Source organism: Amphiprion ocellaris, chromosome 12, assembly GCF_022539595.1.
Source record: "Amphiprion ocellaris isolate individual 3 ecotype Okinawa chromosome 12, ASM2253959v1, whole genome shotgun sequence".
Classification (NCBI taxonomy): domain Eukaryota; kingdom Metazoa; phylum Chordata; class Actinopteri; family Pomacentridae; genus Amphiprion; species Amphiprion ocellaris.
The window spans coordinates 8,538,331-8,565,307 of NC_072777.1; the positions used below are offsets into that span (position 1 = coordinate 8,538,331).

A 26,977-nucleotide genomic window follows, 5' to 3' on the forward strand; every position below is an offset into this window, starting at 1 on the left:
AGTGTCTCTATTACAATCTATTTTGACATTGAAGGGGACTTTCCCACTATTTTATCTTTAAAAAGGTATTGATTTTCAATGTTAATATGTTGTTACATGTATAGTATTGTCTACAGTCTCATGTTCTGCTGCGTCCCCACCACACCTGTAATGTGAATTACACATCACTGCATTGCAGTTTTCAGTCAGCATAAACTGAACCTTTGAGCCTTAATTTATTCAGTTCAGTAAATTTCTTAGTCTGCTGAGTGTAACTGTCCTCAGTCACTGCTTCAGTCTCATTCATTGTGTTAGTTGTACTCCTCTGTTCTTGCCAGACACTTGTCACTTGCCTCAAGTTCCACTCAATCGCCGTCCATTCATCCATTCATCCACAAGATGACCTCCCAACCTGCTGAATCTGACATCACCTGCTCCTAAATCCTCAGTCACCCCAACAGTATTTCAGTTCACCTGCTCCTTGCTGGATCATCAGTATTGGACATTTGCTTTATGGCCACTTGTACCTAGAACACTGATCATGCATGCGCTACCTTTTAATCCACAAACCCTAACAGCCTTCTGCTTCTGCTTGTAAGCCTTTGTCTCATGACTAAATGGCCAAACTGCTTTTATCAGCCTGGTAGTTTTCAGTCTCAGCAGTGTATATACTTGTGTTTGCTGTGGAGTTATTGATTAGTAGTGTCAGTACTGTATGAAATAATGATGAAAAATGATTTGGTTTTAACAGCTGCTGAAGTTTTTACAGAGAACAATGGATAAAAGTGCTGTTAGAGAAAAATGTTTAGAAGTGAAAATCTATTCTAAGAACTTGTTTAAAATCTGGCGCCAACTACAGCCAGGACTGAGTGAAGGACCCTGACAGAGACTTCAGGCCGTCAGTATCTTATAACCAGACACTGTGCAAGTTTACAGTCAATGATTATAACAAGTCAGCAGGTCCAACATATAAAATAGTATATGATCCAAACTGATGCTGCGCCATTAAATGTTATTAGATGGTCTTTTAGCTACATCTAGTGGACAGACTGTAGAACTCCATCACCTGATGTGGGCTGTCTCTGACATTGACTGGGTTTTTCCCACAGGTTGGTCTAGTTATGTCGTCACTAGTGTTTTTTTTTTTCAGACTTCTTGGAAAGTTATGAGGATGTGACAGCGTCCTTAGATTAAGGACTGACGAGGGACAATGAGCAACTTCTTCTCTTCTAATGTTTCCTCGACACATCAAGGTGTAAAGCGTCAGAAGTTGATCCGAAGTGAGTTCAGCAGGTGAGAATCCTATCAGAGAAATTTGTACAGGTCTGATCAACAGGATCACTCTGATCACACTGTGTGGTATTACTGACTGAATGGTAGAAATCTTTCTTCATCCTGACTGTCTGTTTAGGTACACATGTTTTACATCTACTGTAGAATTTGTATGTAACTGAACATACAATGACTGTAGGATAACTTACATGTGTCACTGTTAATGATTACTGGGGGGAAAAAACAACAGCAGGTTGATTCCTATCCGCTCTCGAGTTGCATAGTTGACTTAAAAATGCAGAGAATGTCAAAACTAAAGTTGTTGTTGTACTGAGCAGGTTGTTGTGTTTGTGTGAAGGTGTGTCTCTGCTATGAATCAGTGTGAGGACAGAGAGGAGGGAGTTCCTCCCTCTGAAACCACTCTGTGTGGGGAACATGAGAACCAGACCAAAGCTCAGAGGTGAGATGAACATCTCTAACTGTCCATGACTCTTCTCCATGTCAGAGCTCAGCACTGACCATCATTATTCACACTCAAAGCTGTGTGTGTGTTGTGTTGTGTTGAAGAACAAAGCAGCAGAACAGACCTGGTTCTCCTGTTCCCAGCTGTGTGTCCATGAAGAGTGACCGGTCTATGCGCGATCCCATTGAGTTCAAAGGTGGACACCAGGCTGTTCATGGAGGGTAAGCTCATTTCTCTCCCACAAACAACAGTCGATAGCCTATCTATAATACAAACATTTCCAGTTATTTTTTAACAATACCAGAGTAATGTTCTTTGCAGAAAAATCTTTATTTACAAATTTGATGACACTATAACTAATTTAAATGCAGTACCTGCAGTATAATCATGCTTTTTCCACCTTACTGTGTAATAATATTGCTGCATCTTTGTAATCACTAAATAAGCATTTAGTAATTTAAAATGAAAACACTGATTTGTCTCTGTAAAACACAAAATGTTTGTGTCAGAGCTCAGCACTCACATCACTGACCATCAGTATTCACCCTTGTGTTGATGAAGAACAAAACAGCAAAACAGACCAGGTTCTTCTTTTCCCAGTGTTAACAACAAAACAAACAACAACAAAAAGTCTTGCAGAAGATAATCAGAACCTCACAGAGTACTGATCTGAATATCTTAAGTTTCATTTGTGTGGCCGTGTTTTTATTTCTATCAGGAACCATCAGCAAAGACCAGCATCTTGTGAACCCAGCCTTGTGTCTATGAAGAGTTACCAATCTATGCGTGAACCCATTAAATTGAAAGATGGACACCAGACTGTTAATGAAAGGTGAGAATGTAAAGTTTTGATTGTGTTCACTCTTTGAAAACATCACATCCAACAGTGAGAACATCATTAGAGATCACTTAGTGTTTCCGCCAGAGTTCATCACTATAGAACACAACCCCTTTAACAAAGTGTACATGTGCTAAAGTTGAATGTTGTTGCAGTGTTAACCAGCAGAGTTCAGAGGATCTCAGAGGTCAGTCTGTCCCTCAGCATCAAACAGATCTGGACTCCATATTAATGGTGAGAACTATTCTACATTCAACACTTTACTGTCACATTAACTTGACAGAAGAATTTGTTCTGATTTACTGATGAAACATGAAAGTCACTGAGCAGCTTATTCGATCCATTCAAGACCAAATACTACAGTCTAATCCCTAAGTACTGCGATAAATTGGAATTTCATGAAGGTTAACGTGTAGTTATCGTTAAAACTGTTTCAACTGCTCATTCCATTTGAATTGGGATTTTGGTCCTAGTATTGTCCACACTGCTCTCATTAATGGATTAAATCAAAGATCATAATTTGTCGTCAGTTTCAGTGCCAACAACAACTCAAGTCCAACCTGAAGAAGAAGTTCCAGTGTGTGTTTGAGGTGATCGCTAAAGCAGGAAACCCAACTCTTCTGAATCAGATCTACACAGAGCTCTACATCACAGAGGGAGGGACTGCAGAGGTCAATGATGAACATGAGGTCAGACAGATTGAAACAACATCCAGGAAACCAGACAGAGCAGAAACAACCATCAGACAGGAAGACATCTTTAAAGGCTCACCTGGAAGAGATGAACCAATCAGAACAGTGATGACAAAGGGAGTGGCTGGCATTGGGAAAACTGTCTTAACACAGAAGTTCACTCTGGACTGGGCTGAAGACAAAACCAACCAGGACATCCACTTCACATTTCCATTCACTTTCAGAGAGCTGAATGTGCTGAAAGAGAAAAAGTACAGTTTGGTGGAACTTGTTCATCTCTTCTTTACTGAAACCAAAGAAGCAGGAATCTGCAACTTTCAGCACTTCCAGGTTGTGTTCATCTTTGATGGTCTGGATGAGTGTCGACTTCCTCTGGACTTCCACAACAATGAGATCCTGACTGATGTTACAGAGTCCACCTCAGTGGATGTGCTGCTGACAAACCTCATCAGGGGGAAACTGCTTCCTTCTGCTCGCCTCTGGATAACCACACGACCTGCAGCAGCCAATCAGATCCCTCCTGAGTGTGTTGACATGGTGACAGAGATCAGAGGGTTCAATGACCCACAGAAGGAGGAGTACTTCAGGAAGAGATTCAGAGATGAGGAGCAGGCCATCAGCATCATCTCCCACATCAAGACATCACGAAGCCTCCACATCATGTGCCACATCCCAGTCTTCTGCTGGATCACTGCTACAGTTCTGGAGGAGCTGTTGAAAACCAGAGAGAGAGGAGATCTGCCCAAGACCCTGACTGAGATGTTCATCCACTTCCTGGTCATTCAGACCAAAGTGAAGAAGGTCAAGTATGATGGAGGATCTGAGACAGATCCACACTGGAGTCCAGAGAGCAGGAAGATGATTGAGTCTCTGGGAAAACTGGCTTTTGAACAGCTGCAGAAAGGAAACCTGATCTTCTATGAATCAGACCTGACAGAGTGTGGCATCGATATCAGAGAGGCCTCAGTGTATTCAGGAGTGTTCACACAGATCTTCAAAGAGGAGAGAGGACTTTACCAGGACAAGGTGTTCTGCTTCGTCCATCTGAGTGTTCAGGAGTTTCTGGCTGCTCTTCATGTCCATCAGACTTTCATCAACTCTGGTGTCAACCTGATGGAAGAACAGACAACATCTTGTTCATTTGGCATCTTGAAAAACAAATCTTCACTAAAACATCTCTACCAGACAGCTGTGGACCAGGCCTTGCAGAGTCCAAATGGACACCTGGACTTATTCCTGCGCTTCCTCCTGGGTCTTTCACTGCAGACCAATCAGAATCTCCTACGAGGCCTGCTGACACAGACAGGAAGTAGCTCAAAGACCAAACAAAAAACAGTCCAGTACATCAAGAAGAAGCTCAGTGAGAATCTGTCTGCAGAGAGAAGCATCAATCTGTTTCACTGTCTGAATGAACTGAATGATCGTTCTCTAGTGGAGGAGATCCAACAGTCCCTGAGATCAGGACGTCTGTCCACAGATAAACTGTCTCCTGCTCAGTGGTCAGCTCTGGTCTTCATCTTATTGTCATCAGAAGAACATCTGGATGTGTTTGACCTGAAGAAATATTCTGCTTCAGAGGAGGCTCTTCTGAGGATGCTGCCAGTGGTCAAAGTCTCCAGCAAAGCTCTGTAGGTGGATTACTGAACCATTTCAAACATGTCTGACTGTATACATAACAAATCAAACATTTTATTTGTGTTCTTTGTTGACTGTTCCTCAGGCTGAGCAGCTGTAACCTCTCAGAGAGAAGTTGTGAAGCTCTGTCCTCAGTTCTCAGCTCTCAGTCTTCTAGTCTGAAAGATCTGGACCTGAGTAACAACGACCTGCAGGATTCAGGAGTGAAGCTGCTTTCTGCTGGACTGACGAGTCCACACTGTGAACTGGAAACTCTCAGGTCAGAATACAGCTGGTTGTTGATGAATGAAATCCAGCTTTAGGTTCATGTTGTTGCAGACATTTAATATCTGTAAGATTTTCCTTGCTTCTTCAGTTAATGATATACTTCTGACTCCAGTCTGTCAGGTTGTCTGGTCTCAGAAGAAGGTTGTTCTTCTCTGGTCTCAGCTCTGAGCTTCAATCCCTCCCATCTGGGGGAGTTGGATCTGAGCTACAATCATCCAGGAGACTCAGGAGTGAAGCTGCTTTCTGCTGCAGTGGAGGATCCACACAGAAGACTAGACACTGTCAGGTATGAACAGGCTACAGGAGCTCACACAGTGCAGGTTAGTCAAATGTGTTTTGTTTTGGGGGTTTTGGGGGGTAACGGTACAGAGGAGTATAGAGAGAGAGAGACAGAGAGAAAGGGTTACGACTAAGTACTCATAGTGTCCACTGGAGGTGCTGAACCCTGTCTTCCATTCATCTCACTCCCTGATTCTGACAGTGTGGTAGACATTTCTGAGGTCTGGGCTGTACAGTGGCATGGTGGTTAGCACTTTTGCCTTGCAGCGAGAAGATCCCCAGTTCATGTCCTGGATTTCCTGGGATCTTTCTGCATGGAGTTTACATGTTCTCCCTGTGCATGTGTGGGTTTTCTCCAGGTACTCCAGCCTTCTCACACAGTTCAAAAACATGCTGAGGTTAACTGATTATTCTAAAGTGCCCGTAGGTGTGAATGCAAGTGTGATTGTTTGTATATGTAGTCCTGCGACAAATTGGCAACCTGTCCAGGGTGTCCCCTGCCTTCGGAAGTGGTACTCCAGGATGAGGGGGTGCTATGTTGAGTTAACCAGGAGCAAGCTGAGTTTCTCTCTGTTTGTCAAGAAATATGAGAGACATGGTCACTTGCCAGGAAAGCTTGTAATCAGATGACACCGTGTCAGCGTACATGTCTTCACATCAGTCAGGTGAGCTGTCACACGCAGAGTGATAGTTTAGTTTCCAGCTGCTTAGGACAGCTGTAAGATCCATGAGTGTCTCCAAATAGAGAGGGAACTGCACATATTTACATATAAAGCATCAGTACTAATTTCATTAACTAGATTTAACAACAAATTGTCCCTCACATGAAAAAAGCACCAATCATGTTCAAACAGCAGGTTCTTTCTTTATCGCAGACAGGTGAGGTCACAGACAGTTTTTCAGCTGCAATTTATTATTTTGTCACATCGCAGTAGTCCTCATGTTGAGTCCTAAACTGTCAATTTCACAGTTTAAGTTATTTAGAAATAAACTGGGCTTCTTCTTCTTCTCCTTTTCCTTCTTCTCCTTCTTGTTCCTCATCTTCTTCTTCTTCTGGTCTTTTCCTTACAGCCTGGTTCTGTCTTTTTCTGTTTCTATCATACCAACAAACTGAGGAACTCTGCTTCATGTTGAGCAGCAGCAGTTAGGACTCGTGTTGGATAGAAAATCATTCTGTGTTTCTTCCTGCAGTGTGGATCATTGTGGAGAACAGAGATTAAAACCTGGTGTGATGAAGTGTAAGTTTGATTAATGATGACAAAACAGTAAACTGTCAGTTTGTCTTTAAATACAGCAGATAGTTCAAGACTATATCCCCTTAAGCATTACTCATCAAAGATGTCATTTTCTCCCCATTAGATTTCTCTGAACTTGAATTGGACACAAACTCAGTGAACAGAAACCTCAAACTATCTGACAACAACAAGAAGGTGATGCTGGTGGAGGAAGAGCAGCCATATCCTGATCATCCAGACAGATTTGACAGCTGGAATCAGCTGCTGTGTAAAAATGGTCTGACCGATCGCTGTTACTGGGAGGTGGAGTGGAGAGGAGAGGTACATGTATCAGTGAGTTACAGAGGAATCAGAAGGAAAGGAAACAGTCTTGACAGTAGGTTTGGAGGGAATGATAAGTCCTGGAGTCTCTTTTGTTATGATAATGGTTACTCTCTCTGCCACAAAGACATGGTAACATCCATCTCCTCCTCCTCCATCTCTAACAGAGTAGCAGTGTATGTGGACTGTCCTGCTGGCATTCTGTCCTTCTACAGAGTCTCCTCTGATTCTCTGATCCACCTCCACACCTTCAACACCACATTCACTGAACCTCTGTATCCTGGATTTGGGTTTACATCTTGGTGTTCAGTGTTGTCTGGTTCTTCAGTGTCTCTGTAGGAGGGAGAGTGTCATGAAATTACAGCAGCTTCAGTTCTTACTCTTAAATGCTGATGGTGGATGATGTTTCACTTTGGTTCACATTTGAATCACTGATTGTAATTAAATGTCAAAACATATTTTGTCTTAAAAGGTAATGACATCATCTTCTGAGCCCTGAACTCATAGAAAAACTGGACTTACTTTGATACTGACTTCAGCAAAATGGTTTCTTACAGCATCTATTCGATTCAATTCAATTTTACTTATATAGCACCAATTACAATTCAGATTGTCTGAAGATGCTTTACAGAACCCATATGTCTGAATACCCAGAGCAAGCCCTAAGGTGACAGTGGCAACAAAAACTCCCTTTTAACAAGAAGAAACCTTGAGCAGAACCCGGCTCATATGGAGGACCCATCTGCCACTGGCTGGCCAGGTTATGAGGGACAAAGTCAGAAGAGGTAGAGGGGATGGGGGACAAGGAAACACAGAGAAGGACACAGGGGGACACAAAGTGAATGCCATGTGATAATGGTATAGATAGTAAATACACAGGAAATAAGAGAAAGACTCAGTGCATCAAGAGTCTAACCTAGTGATCGATAAGGGCTGCATTGGTTGTCAATTACTTTAATCAAGTTTTGGACAGAAAAAAAAATCCCTGAGCATCAATTAGGTAACTACATTAGCGTCATCCAACATCTTTCCAAATATGTATTCAGAAAACACCAGGATGAGGTGATGTGTTAGGCACAGTCCAAACTCATCATCCACAGCTGCTCAGTCTTTGCAAACCCTCCAACAGTCGGCTCAAACTGCCATCTCTGCCCTTCTCTGTGTTCTCCATGGAGGGAGCACAGGAATCCAGCAGGTGAGAAGGAAACACTAAAACTCTCTCAGCAGAGAGGTACTATGGATAATTGCTACTCTCCATTCAGAGAAGGATACAAGGGCAGCGGTTTGATCCGGAGGGAATTCAGCAGATGAGAATCCTAACAGAGAAATAGCTTTCATCAACAGGAAAACTTTGATCAGTACAAATATGTGTTAAAGCTGTCTGAGTGTTGAAATATTGTAAAAAATTTCTCTGCAAGGGAAACGTCAATATTTGTAGAGTAATTTCTGTGTATTATTGCCTGTGATTAGCAGGTGAAGTTTCTTTGTGTGTATTTGTGTGTATGCACAGTATATTCTCCTGCTAAAGTGAAGAGTACTTAGATTGTAATCTGATCTCAGGCCAACTGTAAAAATGCAGAGAATGTCAGAACTGGTTGAACAGCTTTAGTCAGTTTGACTGAGGCTCATTTATGTGCACATAATATGGGTGTTTATGATGTGTCGATTATACTTAACAGTGATATATGAGAAACTGAAATCACTGCTCTTGTAAATATTATTGATAGAATGAATAGCCTCTCAAATGTACATATTTGATTGCTATTAGTAGTAGTACTACTGGTAGTAGTACTAGCAGTAAAACGTTTATTATTTTTTAAATGATTCTTGTATTCATGTATTATTAAAGTATCGTTTTGTCTCATCACTGTCTGGATTAATCAATGGTCACACAGCAGAAACTTAACATAAATGTAGTCCCACTTTAAGAACTGAGAAATGAGGAAAAGGGGCTTTAGACATAGATTTAAACACAGACACCATCGTTGCAGTTTGAGGTTCTGGAGATTCTGGTCCCCCTTTGTTACAAACCAAGACTGAGTATCAAAGTCAAACAACACAGTTGTGTTTACATGTAATAAAAACTGCTGTTGCGCCATCACATCTCATCAGACTGTCATTTAGCTCCATCTAATGGACAGACAGTAGAACTTCATCAGATGATTCAGATTTTGTATCAAGTTCGCAAAAAGAAAGATCTAAAGGACTCTGAAAGAGGGTCAGTTGTTAGCGCACGGATGGCAGGAGCTTCAGCCACAGAGAGAGCTCAATGGCTTCAATAGGAACAATGACTGAAGTGACATCTGCATCTAGATTTATGGAAGAAAAAAAAACATCAGTAAGAAGAATTTGAATTATGGTTAAAAGCACACACTTTGGGCTGCACAGTGGCTCAGTGGTTAGCACAGTCGCCTTGCAGCTAGAAAGTCCCCGGTTAGCGTTCCAGCCTGGGATCCTTCTATGTGGAGTTTGCATGTTCTCCCTGTACATCTGTGGGTTTTCTCCGGCTTCCTCTCACAGTCCAAAGACATGCTGAGGTTAATTGATAATTTTTAATTGTCTGTAGGTGTGAATGTGAGTGTGATTGTTTGTCTCTATATGTAGCCCTGTGATAGACTGGTGACCTGTCCAGGGTGTCCCCTGCCTTCACCCTAAGTCAGCTGGGATAGACTCCAGCCCCCCACGGTCGTAATGAGGATTAAGTATAGACAATAGATGGATGGAGCACACATTGATTAGCATGTGCATTCATGTTCTGTTTAAGGAAACATAGAAGAGGGAATCTTAGTCAACTGACTGACAATGTCAGGACATAATCAGACTGCAAGCAAAAACAGTCCAGGAGATGGTATGGTAGGACTGCTGTGCATAAACATGTCATTACAGGATGAACAGCCGTCTGACAATTCAATAAGCAATAAGCTGAAAGGGTTTACCAATCTTGTCTCCACAAAATATAGTTCCTATGCAACTAAACTGCATTCTCATTTTGAGGGAAAAGTAATTACGTTATGGTTGCATGTGTGACTTATCAAAAATATATTTTTAAAAGTATCGGCAGTATAGACATTTATTTTGTTGCTTTGGTGTTACTCCGTTACAGCCAAACAATCCATTATTAGGCAGGACTTGTCACCCGGGTAACCCAGAAAATTCAAACATGCCGTGAAAATGTCTAAAAAAACCCCCCACAAACCATAATTTTTTCTGAAATCTAATGAAGTACTTTTGTTGCCTGAACCTCACTAAATAGCAAGTGAAAACAATGAGTAAAAATAAAACTTAATTCTAAGAATAATGGTCCCACATGTACTGCAAGCCCCAATAGTCCTGTGGTTAACGTACACGTCTGTCCTCCCCTCTTAGCTCCTTTAACCTTAGAAAGAAAACCTTTACTATGATGTCACAGGTGAGACAATACTTTTGTTTCTGTTTATGGAGTTTATTTGTACAGCAATGAAATTTTATGTAGACATTCTTTGGTCTAGAGATGTGTAATAAAGTGATATGGTCAAATGAATCATCTATCAGCACATCACCTAGTGGGCGATTCTGCATACATGAAGAGAACCGAGCAGGCCTTAACATTTAACCCCGATAGAGACAGGATTTGGTGGCTCTGTTATGCTGTGGGAGCTATTTTGTTTTTTCCAGAGACTTGGAGAGTCAGTGTCAAGAAGCATTAAAGCTGTTCTGGTGGGAAATCTTGGCCCAACACTATACAAAGAAATGCTATGTTAGTTTTTCCTTTATTTTGTCACCTGTGTATTTTCACATTTCACATTATTGCACATGTATTTTCTAGTGAAAATACTGGTTTCAGCTTCTTATACGCCATTTTCTTTTCAGTGCTGCTTTTCTTTATCTTGCATTTTAGTGAAGTGAACCTCTTTGGATTTAGGGCTACCAGTTGGAACAAACAATATTTTATGATGACCTTTGGTTCTGGGACACTGTGGAAGAACTTGTCTCTGTTTTAGGATGTTTCAAATGCCAAATGATTAACCAAATAACTAATCCATTAACCAAGAATAGACATTACTTGGGCCACTGATTTGGTCCAGTACGTTATAAACATCTGCTGTATTCTAACTTGCTGCCTCACTTTTTTGATATGAAATCACTGACAGCAGTTAGTTGATGATAAATGAGCTCTGACGAGAAAATCTCTGCCATTCCAAGGTGCTACGACATACAATAAACTGCTCCTTCAAAGCTTTAAGATCTGTTCACAAGTATCTATTTGCTAATGATTGACTACAGTTGTCCTGAATTCATCATTTCAAAGTTCATGGTTGCTAAAAGATCATATTTCTTTAGATATCACCTCAGATTAAAGATTAACAAAAAGAACTGAAGCTGTGTGTAAATCAACAGACCTGTGAGCGCCATATTTACGTCCAATCATTGGCTACATATAGAATATTTCTACCAACCAACAGTAACGTAACCAAATGTTTTCCACCAATTCACAGTCAGCGGGTGTCATCGTTAAACTGATCTCAAAGCAGTTGTAATAGCTGCAGCAGGGATGGATTAATTTGTTGGATGTTGATGTGACGTCATTTTCAACTGCATTTTCATTCTCTGTTCTCTCAGTGGACTTTGCCACAAGCTGTGAGACATTAATGGACATCACCATCTACTGCCTCATCGGGAAGATGAGTATTAAAATATAATGGACTGTTAGGAACAATAGAAGTTGCAGAAGACTGTCATTGCTAGACTGCATTTCCAAGTGGAAAAGCTCCGCCATTGGATGGACTGCGTAAGTCACTCATAATGTATCGTACATTTGGTGCCATTTGGTGTGAAAACCTGATTTTCATCAGAGTGAATCTATAACGGTCACAATAGAACCATTTCTACACTGTAAAAAAGAAAACTACAGTCTATTCAGCAGAGTTGGTATTCTGATTTGTTTGAACATGAAAATTAAAATAGCTATACTTGACTTGAAAATACACATCAGACCAATCATGTTTACCTCATTATGTCTAAGTTTGTAATTGTGAATAAGCTGAAACTGTAATTTGTTGTTGGTACAACAAACTTGGGAAAAAAAACACAGGGTTTCTCAGAATACACAGCAAGGGCAAGTCTTCATGCTTTCTTTCCCTTGGCTTATGACAACTCAGCTGTGACCCCCTATAGCTCAACAGATCTGTAAAGGGTGTGTGTGATTGAGTGAATAAAACTTTCATAGTAAAGCACTTTGTAGAATTCAGCTGCAAGTGCAGACTATTTACTATTCTACTTCTACGCAAATCTCCCCACACACCCATCACATCTGCATTATATTTATATACATATACAATGAGACCACAAGCTACTTTCTGCTAATAGAACACTTTAGAATTTGAGGAACTTAGCTGCATTGTCAACATCAAAATCCTCCCCAAAATGAAATGAAACCATGCAAGTGAGAAAGGAAAACAAGGGAAAAAAAAAAATTGCACAGAGACTGTGGGAAGAAACAATCGTAGGTTCAAACAGGTAACAAGATTTTTACAGCGGCGGAACTATGTTCTAACAGCTGATCAATCTGTCCATTGCACTGTAACTACACACACAGACGAGTCACGCTTGAACTAAGTGACAATTTATATTTAAAGAAAAACCAAGACATTTGGCTGTAATGGGGCCCTTTGTACCTTAACATTTTTCCCGTGTTACAGCAAAGTAAAACCACTCTGAAGACGTTAACAAGTCACGTGGTTCATTATGAGCTGAACAAAAACAATCATTAAATATGCTAAAACGAGAGTTCTTACAGCTAACGTCTCTGCAAAAACTCTGTTGGCATTAAATATTCATTTAATATATTTACTGATGTAACTGAAGAGACAGCTGCAGAAACCAGAGGAATAACAGGAAATAAATCTAAACCAAAAATGATTAGCATACTTTTCCTACGTTCTCGAACTTAAAATTTTGTTAGCAAAAGAAAAAATTTTTAAAAAAGGCTAATTGAAATAAAAGGCAGCTACGAATAAGAGCAACATATGCAACATTAAATATATTAAATACTAGATATATAGTGTACTAGTTTTTAGATCAGCAAACTATTTCAATGATTAACAAAAATGCAGTTGAATATTTTACTGAAGGTGATGCTATCAGATGGGAGCTGCATTAATAAATTCTACAATCCTACAGTTTCATTTAGCTTTCATCCAAAGCGACGTACATCTGAGAGTAGATCCAAAACAAGCAAGGATCTAGTCAGGAGAAAACAATCTGGATAAGAGCCATAGAACAAGTATTAATAAAGGCTGTCATTTATCTTTTATTACTGCAAGTTGCTGCACCTTGTCCTTAGCGTTAACAATAAAAACATGAAATTGTTTTGCAAAATGGTCAGAGTTGTCATGTTGTTTCTCTATCTTACTGTAGTGCAGAAAAGTTGGTTTGGGTATAAACTTCAGATTTCTGCTCTTGATTTTCTAAAATAAAGCATACAGCTGAAGTAAGTACACCCCTGTGCAATAATTTTTAAATGTATGAATGGCTGCATCACTTCTACATTGAACAGCAGGATATTTGCTTTAATGTGAAGTTAAATACTAATCATATAGATTCACTATATTAAAAATACAGGCCCCACAGTAGAAACTAAATGTATCAAAATGCAGTACAACTTTTCTTACAGAGATTAAAATCTTATTTTTTTCAACGCTTTGTTTGTCCACCATTATTTCTGATGGCAGACTGAATCCTCCTTAGCACACAGGATACCAATGATGCACAAATGTCTGGATGACGTTCTATCATTCTACAGACACATTTATTTTTCAGCAGCTCTTCACTGGAAGGGTGGTGTTACTCTGTTTTCTTTTTAAATACTCCACAGGTGTTTAAAAAAATGTATTTAAGTCAGACCAAGCCACAATTTTCACTCTTCCCACTCCTGTGTGATTTTGGCGTATATTGTAGTGATGAGCAAAGCATTGTTTTACATTGTAAACTTTTATCTTTGAGTGCCTTAGTTTGACGGCTTCAGATATCTTTGCCATGTCAGTGACAGTAATGAGAAGTAATGTGTGCAGTGATGTGAATGTTGTGTTTGTGTGAAGGTGTGGATTCTGCTATGAATCAAAATGAGGACACAGAGGAGGGACTCCCTCCCTCTAAAACCACTCTGTTGTGGAAACATGGGAGCCAGACCAAGCTTCAGAGGTGAGATGAACATCTCTAACTTTCCATGAATTAGGACTCAATGTGGTATTTATGTAGTTATTCATACCAAGTTTGATTTATAGTGAATTTAACTCGACCAAAAGGTTTCTTCTAGCTAAAATGACAAGTGATAAAAGACAGTGAGCCATTGTGTTACAGATGATTATGTGGAATTATTAATGTTTTCTTTACATTTTTTTAAACAAAAAATGGCATGTCCAGAATTATTCATTTATATTTGCCACCACAGCAATCAAACATTTCTTGTAATTGTTAACAAGCTTTCTGCATGTCTTCAGTGAGATTTTAGATCACTCCTCTTTTGCACTGATCTCCAGGTCTTTGAGGTTGGCAGTCTTTTATTTATTTATTTATTTTTACCATCAGTCTGGTTTTCAGTTCATTCAGAGTTCAGACCTCAGTCCCATCTAGAATCTGTGGCTGGGCTACTCCAGCATGTTGACATTAGTTTCAAGTATCCATTTGTTGACCACCTAAACTGTATGCTTATGGTCATTGTCTTGTTAGAAGGTCCAATGCTGCCCAAGGCTTTTCACAATCTACTTTTTAATGATGCTTGCCGTTGTGGCTACTGAGACTTGAAAACACTTGACTATGGGTTTGTAGCCTTTCCACATCTAGTGAGCAGCCACAGTGCATGGCTGGACCATACTAGCAAGCTCACTTAGCTCTCTGGTTTTAGTCATGACTTGGAATTGGCTAATTCTTGACTAGAAAACAACTGTATCAGCTATTCTAAATGTATAGTGTATTTCAATGGTGGAAATTACCAAGATAATTTGGAATGGCATAGAAGCTGCATTTTCTTAAAAACTGGCAACAGATTCAAGGGATATAAATACTTTTGGGCATGGAATTTTCACCAAAAATAAGAAAAATATCAAAATGGTTAAAGTTCAGAAGAAAAGCCAGAAGAAGAAAAAATATTCCCCTTAAATCGTGTCTTCATTCTATTATGTCCTATAGGAAGATAAAAGAGAAGAAACCAGACTCTTCTGCATCCAGCTTTGTGTCCATGCAGAGTGAGCAGTCTAAGGGTCGACCTGAAGACTTCAAACGTGGACAGCAGTCTACTGATCCAGGGTAAGAATTCAGTACAATTACACAGTATTGGTTGAAAGAAATTATTCTTGATCTCAAGCTGTATTTTATCTAGAAGGAAAGTTAACACATGAATCTAATTTGAATCATCTTAAAGGAATTTACTGTAAGACACGGCTTTCCTAGGTGAGGGATCAATAATCATATCTTATTTAGGAGAGTTTTAGAGGAGCAAGAAAAAACAAACTTAAAAAAGCATTTCAAGACTGTAATTGTCATCTATATGAGATACGTCACTCATTAAACTATTTACAACAAGTATTTATAAGCCTGGCAAAAATGTACGTTCTGTTGTAGGAGGATCCATCAGCAGAAACCGGATTCTCCTGTATCCAGCTGTGTGTCCATGCAGAGTGAGCAGTCTAAGGGTCGACCTGAAGACTTCAAACGTGGACAGCAGTCTGCTGATCCAGGGTAAGATACCCCCTACAGAGCCCCATGGACAACACAGTCATTGGCCTTTTCGAAGTCCACAAAAGAGATGTGGACTGCCTGATGGAAACTTCCATGACCCCCTCAGCAGCTCCGTAAGGCTAAAGACCTGATCCACTGCTCCACAACCAGCATGTAATCTGCATTGCTCCTCCTGAATCCAAGGTTCAACAGCTGATTGGAGCCTCCCTTCCAGCATCCTAGAGCAAACTTTCCCGAGTAGGCTGTGAGGTGTAATACCCCGATAGTTGGCACACACTTTCTGGTCCCCCGTTATGAAATTGGGAGCCACCGATCCTCAGGCACCATACCAAGAATTTCCCCAAGGCCAAGCGAAAGTCTCTCTCCACAACCTCTCCGAACTCCTCCCACACCCGAGTTTTAGCTTCTGCAACTGCCGCAGCTGTAACCCTTTTGGCTGACTGATACCTGTCTGAGGCTTCTGGAGACCTCTGAGCAAACAATTTCCAAAAAACTTGTGAAAACTGATTTTCACTTGAGAGCTTGTTTGAATTTTGTGACAAGCCAAAAACGAACGTTACTGTTTAGCTTGATTAGTTTTGCATATCTGAAGGTTATGCATATACCAGTGCTTGCATGGTAGGAGCAGCATGGGACAGAGAGACAAGAGGTGCTATATTTTCAAGTTTTAGAAAAGTTTTACCTTTTCCAAATTTCTGGTTACTGCAGCTTTAATATCTGCATTGATTATGGTTGTGTCAGGGTAAGAACAAAAGCTAGTCAAAAGTACATATCTAAAAAACAGAAAGTTTGGCATCAAAACATGGCAGTTTACAATTTAAGTGTCTTGGAAGAAGTTACTTAACATGCACATTGATCATAGTTGTGTTATAACAGGTTCCCTCCACAAAAACCACATCCATCTGGATTAAGATCTGTGTCCGATCGGTCTAAGGGTCGACGTGTTGACGTCAAACATGGACGGCACTCTGCTGATGTTGGGTAAGAATTTAAATACATCTATTGATAATTTTTCAACTCTGCTGATCAGTCTGTCAAATTTCAATCCAAAGTTTTATCTGTGATGCACTAATGATTTATCTCTGCTCACACACCGTATCACAGAGCAGCATTTATTGTGCTCCCCTTGTGTTTCTACCAGTAATTACTATGACAAGCAACAGAAAATAGTATGTATGTTTTGGAAATTTATATTAAAAAGATGTTTTTCCTCAGACATCTGCAGCAGAGTTCAGTAGTTTCCAGCAGTCAGTCTGCCCAGCAGCATCCAAAAGACCTGGACTCCATATTTATGGTGTGTAAATATACATTCAGTTACTGCTGCTAACTTCAGTAACAGTTCTGCTCTGAGCAGTCTTCGTGCTGCTTGCTGTCAACAAACAGCCCTCCAGATGAACATGATTGTGTTTCAGCTGTTGGAGGAGAACATCATTCGTTTTGTGAAGAACGAGTTGAAGAAGATCCAGAAGGTTCTGAGTCCAGATAACCCAGAATGCTCAGAGAGTCAGGAGGAGGAGGAGGAAGTGTTGGAGGGTGAGGATGAAGAGCAAAGGAAGAGCAGCAGAGAATCATTTCTGAAGATCACACTGCACTTCCTGAGGAAAATGAAGCAGGACCAGCTGGCTGACTGTCTGCAGAGCAGTAAGAGGATTTTAACAGATTTATCATGATGCAAAGAGGAATGTTTACAAATTTTGCCGTAAATATGGATTACACATCTGCATAGGTCTAAGAGTTCTTTTGAACAGCACACCAAGAGGAACTGACAGGAGACATGGATGCATCCTATCTGTCTTACAGTCATGCAGTACAGATTAATCAAAAATAACAAACACGAGTGATTCACTTACACTTAACTGAAACTTTAGCTAGAAAGGCAAGTAGATACGTAACAAGTGAACCTCTTAATGACTGGAGTAAAGCCTTTGGACTGAAATATTCACTGTTTAATGAACCGCTTCTGAAGCCACCTCTGAAATCCACACAATACATGGCTGGATAGTGAGTTTTTGATAGAATATAAAACTGTAAGATGTATTTTCAGTGAAAATGGATGTGGTCATTTCATTGGGACTGAAGACTATATCTTCTAATGAAAGGCTCAGCGCTTCCAGAACAGATTTAGGTTATCTCTGAAACTACTATTTATTGTTGTCCCTGACAAAAGATGACCAACATGAAAGGCCATTGCTCCTCGGTACTATGCCACACCATGAGAGAAGCTCAAAGATAATCATTGTTATAGTCTTGTGACCAAAGGCAGCTTTGACCAAAACTCTGAGAGTCACAAATTTAGGATGACCACCTCATATTGTGACTGCTGCTACAGCCTACTCTACGAAACAACCAATAGGAAGGCAGCATGAAGTGACATGCTGATGAAAGCATGCTTACTGCCTGGCTTTATTGTTCATTGCTTTACCAGCAGATGGATGGGTACATGCCGAAGCCATCATAGGCAAAGATTCAATTGGTATTATCATCATATAGTCTATATAGATATCAAATTGGATGCTGTGTCAAAGTTTACGCCATCTAATGGAGAGAGCCTGAGACAATAGCTTGTGTTTCAGTAATCTGTGCATTTATTGCTCCTAAGCAATTGTAAACCAACATTCTTCATCTCAAACAAACAATTCACAATGACTGGCTTCTTCAGTGGTCAAAACTGTTTTACCTTCCAGGTGGAACACCTGCCCAGACAAACACTGGTTCCTACTTACAACGTAGCGCTCACTGGCTCCTACAATTACTTTGTACAGTGTACAAAAGAAGCAAATACATCCCTGTGCAATTTCATTTAAACGTTAAATGAATCAAACCGGCATCATTTTGACTTTTTTTTTGTACTTTCATACTTCAAAGATGTTCTATTGGATATATGTCAGGCTACATACTGGGCCAGGTTATAGTCTCACATTTTTCAGTTTAAGAAACTCTTGTGTGATTTTAGCAGAGTGCTTTGGATGGTTATCAAGCTGGAATATTCCTTTTCTACCAGTCTTCTGCAGAATTGGAGTCATCATGTCAACCAGTATTTTGGTATTTCAGCAATCATTCATAGTGTCATCTTTAAATGTAATTTTCACAACATCTTCTGCAACCATTCAGCCCCATATCATCACACTCTCACCTCCGTGCTTTACTGTCAGGGCAATGCATTCACTGTGGTAGTCCAGCTCAGGTTCACACAAAACAACATGCTGGACCTCATCTGAGCCGAACAAATTTTTTCTTTATCTCATCTGACCAAACAATGCGCTCCTATTATTCATCAGGCCTCTTTTCACGTTGATTAGCAAAGTTTTTTGGGGCAGTTTTTTGCGGAACAACATGCAAGGGATTGTTTTATTATGCCAACTGTTCCAACTGAGATACACATTATGGAGTGTCATTCAGACTGTATGACCTGTCACAGAAGCTCCAGTTTGTATTACATGTGCCAAGGCTGTGTCTGAGATATTACCACAACGTGGGTCTGAAGAACATTGACTGTCATGTCATTTTGGGAAGATGGCTGCTGCAGCTGTGACAAGTGGTACTATGGCTTAGTCTATACCTCCTGATTACCACTGAAACAGTTTTTGACAGAATTTTAGTAGGCCAATGATCTTCCTGTATACTTTTCCATCTTTGTATCACACAATCAGGCTTTTAAAATCCTCTGGCAAGTCTCCTCCATGCGGAGCCCTGATGTGTGCATGCATATAGACACAGCCCACTAATCCAAAACTGATACAGTTCCGGTGTTCACAGATCAATTAATGACCATGTTCATGCAGTTAGTCGAACTGGAAATTAGATGTGCTCAGTTTTGTTCCAGCCATCACAGATTTTCTAACTTGTGCGTCAGTGATCAAAGGTGTATCCACTTTAGCTACATTAAGTTTCTACTTTTGGGCCTGCATTGCATATATAATGTTTATAAAGTATCTACTTTTGATTTTTCATGAGATCAGACACTTGCCACCAGACATAATGCAATTACTAAGTGGTGATGAAATTTGAAATCAACAGATATTTAAGGGACTTGCACTGATAACTGAAAAAAAATCTGCAATTTTCATCGTTAAGTTAAAGAGGATAAAACACTATTTTTTCTGTACAGTGAAATTGTACACATTTTCATTTATCTTTTGTTCATTTAGGGACTCATGATACTGTTTGTCAGCATAAACTCAAGGCTAACCTGAAGAAGAAGTTCCAGTGTGTGTTTGAGGGGATCGCTAAAGCAGGAAACCCAACTCTTCTGAATCAGATCTACACAGAGCTCTACATCACAGAAGGAGGGACTGCAGAGGTCAATGATGAACATGAGGTCAGACAGATTGAAACAACATCCAGGAAAGCAGACAGAGCAGAAACAACCATCAGACAAGAAGACATCTTTAAAGGCTCACCTGGAAGAGATGAACCAATCAGAACAGTGATGACAAAGGGAGTGGCTGGCATTGGGAAAACTGTCTTAACACAGAAGTTCACTCTGGACTGGGCTGAAGACAAAACCAACCAGGACATCCACTTCACATTTCCATTCACTTTCAGAGAGCTGAATGTGGTGAAAGGGAAAAAATACAGTTTGGTGGAACTTGTTCATCACTTCTTTACTGAAACCAAAGAAGCAGGAATCTGCAACTTTCAGCACTTCCAGGTTGTGTTCATCTTTGATGGTCTGGATGAGTGTCGACTTCCTCTGGACTTCCACAACAACGAGATCCTGACTGATGTTACAGAGTCCACCTCAGTGGATGTGCTGCTGACAAACCTCATCAGGGGGAAACTGCTTCCTTCTGCTCGCCTCTGGATAACCACACGACCTGCAGCAGCCAATCAGATCCCTCCTGAGTGTGTTGACATGGTGACAGAGATCAGAGGGTTCACTGACCCACAGAAGGAGGAGTACTTCAGGAAGAGATTCAGAGATGAGGAGCAGACCATCAGCATCATCTCCCACATCAAGACATCACGAAGCCTCCACATCATGTGCCACATCCCAGTCTTCTGCTGGATCACTGCTACAGTTCTGGAGGAGCTGTTGAAAACCAGAGAGGGAGGAGATCTGCCCAAGACCCTGACTGAGATGTTCATCCACTTCCTGGTGGTTCAGGCCAAGGTGAAAAAGGTCAAGTATGATGGAGGATCTGAGACAGACCCACACTGGACTTCAGACAGCAGGAAGATGATTGAATCTCTGGGAAAACTGGCTTTTAAGCAGCTGCAGAAAGGAAACCTGATCTTCTATGAATCAGACCTGACAGAGTGTGGCATTGATATCAGAGAGGCCTCAGTGTATTCAGGAGTGTTCACACAGATCTTCAAAGAGGAGAGAGGACTTTACCAGGACAAGGTGTTCTGCTTCGTCCATCTGAGTGTTCATGAGTTTCTGGCTGCTCTTCATGTCCATCAGACGTTCATCAATTCTGGTGTCAACTTGATGGAAAAGCAACAAGCAACCTCCAAGAAGTCAAAAGCATCTAAAGAGAAACCAAAACTGAGATATCTCCACCAGAGTGTTGTGGACCAGGCCTTGCAGAGTCCAAATGGACACCTGGACTTGTTCCTCCGCTTTCTCCTTGGTCTTTCACTGCAGACCAATCAGAAACGTCTAGGAGATCTGCAGCAGACAATAAGCTCAGAGTCCAATCACAAAACAGTCGAGTATATCAAGAAGAAGATCAATGAGAATCTGTCTGCAGAGAGAAGCATCAATCTGTTCCACTGTCTGAATGAACTGAATGATGATTCTCTAGTGGAGGAGATCCAACAGTTCCTGAGATCAGGAAGTCTCTCCACAGACAAACTGTCTCCTGCTCAGTGGTCAGCTCTGGTCTTCATCTTACTGTCATCAGAAGAACGTCTGGATGTGTTTGATCTGAAGAAATACTCCGCTTCAGAGGAGGCTCTTCTGAGGCTACTACCAGTGGTCAAAGCCTCCAACAAAGCCGTGTAGGTTCATAGATAACCTGATGTGCAACTATGACTAATATGTTATCAGAGGAAAACAGACAAACTTGATTAACTTTTTTCATCCTACTCAGGCTGAGCAGCTGTAACCTCTCAGAGAGAAGCTGTGAAGCTCTGTCCTCAGTTCTCAGCTCTCAGTCCTCTAGTCTGAGAGATCTGGACCTGAGTAACAACAACCTGCAGGATTCAGGACTGAAGCTGCTTTCTGTCGGATTGAAGAGTCCACACTGTGAACTGGAAACTCTCAGGTCAGAATGCAGCTGTTGAGTGAGACTCCAAGGCTCAGTTTTTCAGACATGGATTAAGTGTGGTCCTAGACTAAAAGAAAAACTTAAAAACTCTTCTGATGAGGATATACGGTCCTCCTCAAGGTGTGGTAACTTCAATTATACAGCTAGCCAGGCTGCATTTACAAAGACATGAGAGTTAGGATGGAACCTTTGAGATATCCTTTGCAGACCTGAAGTGCATGAGGATGAAAAAATGTAGTGAAACAGAATACAGCACCACCACTGTAATATTTGCGTTACAACGGCAAATATCTGAATTCACAAGCATGCCAAGTTAGAAACTAAACTGATACAAATATAACCCCCAAAAAAGGCTCAAATCCAAATAAATAATATGGTACATCAACAGCTACATAAATACAGCAATGGCATGGTGAGGCTAAATGATTAATAGCAACATCTCTTTGAAGCTACTGAAGAAACCACCATATGTGACTCAAAGGCTAACCTAAAAACAATGCTTTCAAAAGTTGCTGTAACAGTATAACTTCCACAAAATTCTTGTTGATACGCATCGTTGAATTGCTTATTAATTTTATTCAACTTACAGTCAATGTTTTCTATGGTACAACAACAGGATGTCAGCAGATGTACTTGTAGTACACGGGTTTGGCTGAAATCCAATCCACAGTGGCATATAAATGCTTCTCCTTTTCCTTCTTACTGTCTACAGAAGAATTTGTGTCAACTTCCTGTTCAGACAGGAAGTTGGGTCAAAAGGCTGTGCAATTCATTGAATTTTTATTTTAGTCTAGGAAAAGGCTTAATCCATGTTTGGGAAGCTGACCGTGAGAGCCTTGGTATTTCTGAGTAATTTCTACAAGTTAAAGTCATGCTCAAATTCATTTCTAAACTAGAACATAATTACTTTAATATGTATTGGCTGATTGCAAGGGGTGGTACTTTTGATGATCTTTTGGACGAAGTTTGCCTTGTGGGTAGATGTGATAGCGGTTTTTGACATGTACGAGAGACTCAACACGACCAGTCCTGACTATAAGTGTTACGCGGGGGGAGCTGGGGAACCCAAGCGCAGACTCACAGAAACTGACAGACAAAATGAATAACTGAAAGAGATTTATTTTTACAAAACAACTAATCAATACGGGAACACAGAACTGAACTGGGGGGGGGGAGAACCAAACCAAAACTAATAAACTCTAACAACTAACTCCATGAATAAAAACGGAAATCTACAAACTGAACCGACTTAACAAAACTAAGCTAAAGAGGGATACTCACAAAATGGGGAAACTGATAACCGAGGGGAAAACAGACTAAACCAAACTACGAACAAACACTATGAATTTGAGAACTGAAGATCACTAAACTAGAACAAACAAAACTAAGCAAAGGAGGGGTACTTACAACATGGGGGAACTGAATAGAAGGGGTAGGGAAGCTGGCTCAAGAAATCTGGGGTGAAACGGAGACGAGACTAAAGCTGCTGGCTGGGGATCAAAACAGGGATAGCGGGAATCCTAAAAGAGGAACTGAGTCCAGGGTGAGGGAAATCCAATGGTGGTGAAAACAGAGTCCAAAAGTCGAGTGCAAAAACAGAGTCCAAAAACAGAGGGCATGTGGGTCGATGATCCGGCAGGGAGTGAATGAACGGGCAGAGCTTAAATAGGTGGAGGTGAGGTGGAGAACAGGTGAATGGTGTGAACTGATTGCTGCAGCTGGAACTCATTGAAGCAATCAGCAAGACAGAGTGCAGGCAGGTGAAGCAGGTGAAGCAGGAGGGTGAGAGACAGGGAGAGAGAGAGACACATGAGGGAGAAGTGACAGACAGACAGAGGGAGCCAAAGAGAGACAGGTCAACACAGAAACAAATCATGACAGGGGAGAAAGGAGGAAAAAGAGGAAAAAGGGAAAGAAGGGCAGGGGCTAGAGCCGGATCCTAACAATAAGATACATATACCATCAAAACGTGATTTATTCACAGAGGTAGCATCAACACTATTACATGCTAGCAAATATTTCAGTTAAATCACAATCAGCCACAGTGTTAAAGAACTACATTATAACACTGTACAAACAAATAAAAACTTCTACATTACATTTAAATTTTTAAGCATTCTGTAATATTTGTTTTACTGTTTTTGTGGATACATTGAAGTTTATAAAAGACAATACTTTCACACCAAAATTACTAATTCTGTTAGGATTAATTATTTTAAACACATCTTTCTCATTCAAGGCTAGCTGTGTGTAAACTGCCATGTCAAAGCTGTGAAGCCCTGTCCTCAGTTCTCAGCTCTCAGTCCTCTAGTCTGAGAGATCTGGACCTGAGTAACAACGACCTGCAGGATTCAGGAGTGAAGCTGCTTTCTGCTGGATTGAAGAATCCACATTGTGAACTGGAAGCCCTCGGGTAAGAAATCCAAAGTTATTATAAGACATGATGCATAAATACTTCTATACATCCTGTTTAGTGTCAGTAGAGATGACACGCTACCTTCTCTAACTTCCAGTCTGTCAGGTTGTCTGGTCACAGAAGAAGGTTGTTCTTCTCTGGTCTCAGCTATAAGCTCCAATCCTTCCCATCTGAAAGAGCTGGACTTGAGCTACAATCATCCAGGAAAATCAGGAGTGAAGCTACTGACAGCTGGACTGGACAATCTAAACTGGAAACTAGCCACTCTCAAGTATGGACAGACAGCACAACATCAAACAGTAATGTAAAACAAACAAACAAAAAACAATCAGTACATTCACCACAAAATTAAAGCTTTCAAATTCAAACCAGGAGTACCAGACAAAGGTCCAATGTGAAGAACCTTCAACAGGTGGAACTTATGTTTTTTGAACCTCTGACATTAAGGCTCTGTTGTTCTTTTTGCTATTGAAGTGTGTGGTGTCAGCATATCAAGATTGAAAGAGCCCTTTAATGTCTTGTTGATGCCTCAGAGTCTGATTAGGGACTTAAGAAGATCTCCAAATCATCCGAAATACATAATTTCAGTCCAAGTGGTATAGATTTAGAATGACTGCCACTTTGTCCAGGACTGGCTGCAAATTCACCTTAAGAGTGTGAGTATGATACAAAAACGATTTCTCCAAGAACACAACATTTAATACCAGGAGCTGCAGGTAAGTCTGCAGCTGTTGTTATCAAAGTGCTCACATCTGCAGTCAGATAGTGCAAATTTGACCTGCATGGGAGGTGCGACAGCAAAATGCCTTTGTTGTCCAAGAACAACATGAGAGTCAAACGATCATACAGGTAAAGAGCAGGCCTTTTGAAATGATGTGCTCTGCAAAGTTATTGAATGTTCCCGTTCCCAGAATCAAGAAGAACACCCTGATCTGACTGGGGGGTTTTTTTCTTGCAGGGTGGACAATGGTGGAGAACAATGGTTAAAACCTGGTCTGAAGAAGTGTGAGTATGGACTCAGTTTGACTCTTGATATTATAACATTACCTAATCAAGTTACAGTCCTTACTTGCAGTTTCTTCACAATTGTCTTGTTTAATTTACCAATATTAAACCTTTCATTGTGTTTTCATGTCTTTGTCAGATGCGTGTGAGCTCACACTGGACAGAAACACTGCACACAGAAAGCTCAAGCTTTCTGATAGCAACAGGAAGGTGATGCTGGTGAGAGAGAAGGAGCAGCCTTATCCTGATGAAAAAGAGAGGTTTGACCGCTGCTATCAGCTGCTGTGCAGAAATGGTCTGGCTGGTCGGTCTTACTGGGAGGTGGAGTGGAGTGGAGAGGTACATGTATCAGTGAGTTACAGAGGAATCAGAAGGAAAGGAGACGGTGCCAACTGCAGGCTCGGAGGGAATGATCAGTCGTGGACTCTGAGCTGCTGTGGTGGTGGCTATTCTGCCTGTCACAATAACAGAGGAACATCCATCTCTTCATCCTCCCCTGTTTCCAAGAGAGTAGCAGTGTATGTGGACTATCCTGCTGGCATTCTGTCCTTCTACAGAGTCTCCTCAGACTCTCTGGTCCACCTCCACACCTTCAACACCACATTCACTGAACCTCTGTATCCTGGCTTTGGATTTGGGTTTGGGTTGGGGGTGGAGTCTTTGATGCTGTCACTGGAGTCTTCAGTTACTCTGTGTTCAGTGTAAGATGGAGAATCTCTGACATCTCAGTAAGCATTGGTGAAATTATCTCAGTGAAATTACATTTATATACCCCCAATGCACATGAGCATATAGCTGGTGGAAGGCCTTGAGGAAGCATAATGAAAAAATGTCCATTTTTAAATGTTTCAAGAAGGAGTGTATTTGTTTTCTGACTGAAAATCTGATCAGCCACAACATGAAAACCACCTGCCTAATACTGTGTGGACTCCACAGACCTCTGAAGGTTTCCAGTGACAGGCACCAACACATCAGCAGCAGATCTCTTAAGTCCTGGTTGTTGTGAGGTGGGATTCATGGATTGGACTTGTTTTTCCATATCTGCATCCCTACCCTTATCCCGCAGACACTCGATAGGATTGAGATCTGGGAAAATTGGAGGCTGAGTCACTGCCATAAACTCTGTGTAATGTTGATCAAACCAGCCTGAAACAATGTTGAATCATTAGGACATATTTAGGAAAAGGCATTATCACTGTATAAACATAATTTTGAGGAGATAGTGAAATGGTTTCATCAGCTGTCAGTGAAATACAACATTAATCGTCTCTGCAGTCTGTGGTAGTCGTTTTGAATGGTCAGCAAAGCACTTGCCGATCAGAATCTCAGTCATATTTTTAGTTTTTTCTACAATTCATTACGAGTGATGTTTAATGTTGTTTACGTAATTTATCTGTTTCAAACTGTCAAGACATGAAACACTGACTTGAAATATACAGTTAATGGCCCACTATTCTCATGTTTGATTTGATTGTTAAATAAAGCTTTCCTCTAATCAAAAATCCATTTGTACTGTACTGTGCTTACTTTACTTTGCTGTGAGTTCATATGAGTTAACTGGCTTAGTGGCACGTTGATAGCAGCCAACAATCACCATGATGATTTACCATGTAAGATTAAAAGATAAGCTGCTGTTTAATTCAAT

At 40.7% G+C, this 26,977-nt stretch overlaps 2 protein-coding genes across 3 annotated transcripts; both read left to right on the plus strand.

Moving 5' to 3' along the window:
- The first annotated feature begins 1,132 nt into the window (after positions 1–1,132).
- On the plus strand, positions 1,133–8,845 carry LOC129347237 (NLR family CARD domain-containing protein 3-like). The gene is made up of 10 exons (XM_023297125.3): positions 1,133–1,272; positions 1,610–1,711; positions 1,819–1,935; positions 2,433–2,546; positions 2,708–2,786; positions 3,083–4,872; positions 4,965–5,138; positions 5,259–5,432; positions 6,617–6,663; positions 6,785–8,845. The coding sequence occupies exons 1-10, from the start codon at positions 1,190–1,192 to the stop codon at positions 7,318–7,320; spliced, it is 3,216 nt and encodes a 1,071-aa protein (XP_023152893.2). The 5' UTR covers positions 1,133–1,189; the 3' UTR covers positions 7,321–8,845.
- A 2,539-nt stretch (positions 8,846–11,384) lies between these two features.
- On the plus strand, positions 11,385–26,838 carry LOC118469452 (NLR family CARD domain-containing protein 3-like). Of its 2 annotated transcripts, XM_055015746.1 has the most exons (13): positions 11,385–11,749; positions 14,058–14,160; positions 15,148–15,264; positions 15,580–15,696; positions 16,573–16,677; positions 16,912–16,990; positions 17,109–17,337; positions 19,845–21,642; positions 21,735–21,908; positions 24,151–24,324; positions 24,425–24,598; positions 25,286–25,332; positions 25,472–26,838. In XM_055015746.1, exons 2-13 carry the CDS (start codon positions 14,072–14,074, stop codon positions 26,035–26,037), a joined length of 3,669 nt encoding a protein of 1,222 aa, XP_054871721.1. In that variant the 5' UTR covers positions 11,385–11,749; positions 14,058–14,071; the 3' UTR covers positions 26,038–26,838. The 2 variants fall into 2 exon arrangements, with proteins under 2 accessions (XP_054871721.1, XP_054871722.1); XM_055015747.1 differs by lacking the exons at positions 14,058–14,160; positions 15,148–15,264; positions 15,580–15,696; positions 16,573–16,677 and having other exon boundaries at positions 11,391–11,749.
- The last annotated feature ends 139 nt before the right edge of the window (positions 26,839–26,977 follow it).

What these genes read in the sequence shown, in the direction of transcription:
- LOC129347237 (XM_023297125.3), top strand. Translation starts at nt 1,190, where the DNA reads ATGAGCAACTTCTTCTCTTCTAATGTTTCCTCGACACATCAAGGTGTA. An exon ending in AAAGTCTCCAGCAAAGCTCT is followed by an intron (nt 4,873 to 4,964) that starts GTAGGTGGATTA and finishes ACTGTTCCTCAG; the next exon opens with GCTGAGCAGCTGTAACCTCT. An exon ending in AAAACCTGGTGTGATGAAGT is followed by an intron (nt 6,664 to 6,784) that starts GTAAGTTTGATT and finishes TCTCCCCATTAG; the next exon opens with ATTTCTCTGAACTTGAATTG.
- LOC118469452 (XM_055015746.1), top strand. Translation starts at nt 14,072, where the DNA reads ATGAATCAAAATGAGGACACAGAGGAGGGACTCCCTCCCTCTAAAACC. An exon ending in AAAGCCTCCAACAAAGCCGT is followed by an intron (nt 21,643 to 21,734) that starts GTAGGTTCATAG and finishes CATCCTACTCAG; the next exon opens with GCTGAGCAGCTGTAACCTCT. An exon ending in TGTGAACTGGAAACTCTCAG is followed by an intron (nt 21,909 to 24,150) that starts GTCAGAATGCAG and finishes TTCTCATTCAAG; the next exon opens with GCTAGCTGTGTGTAAACTGC.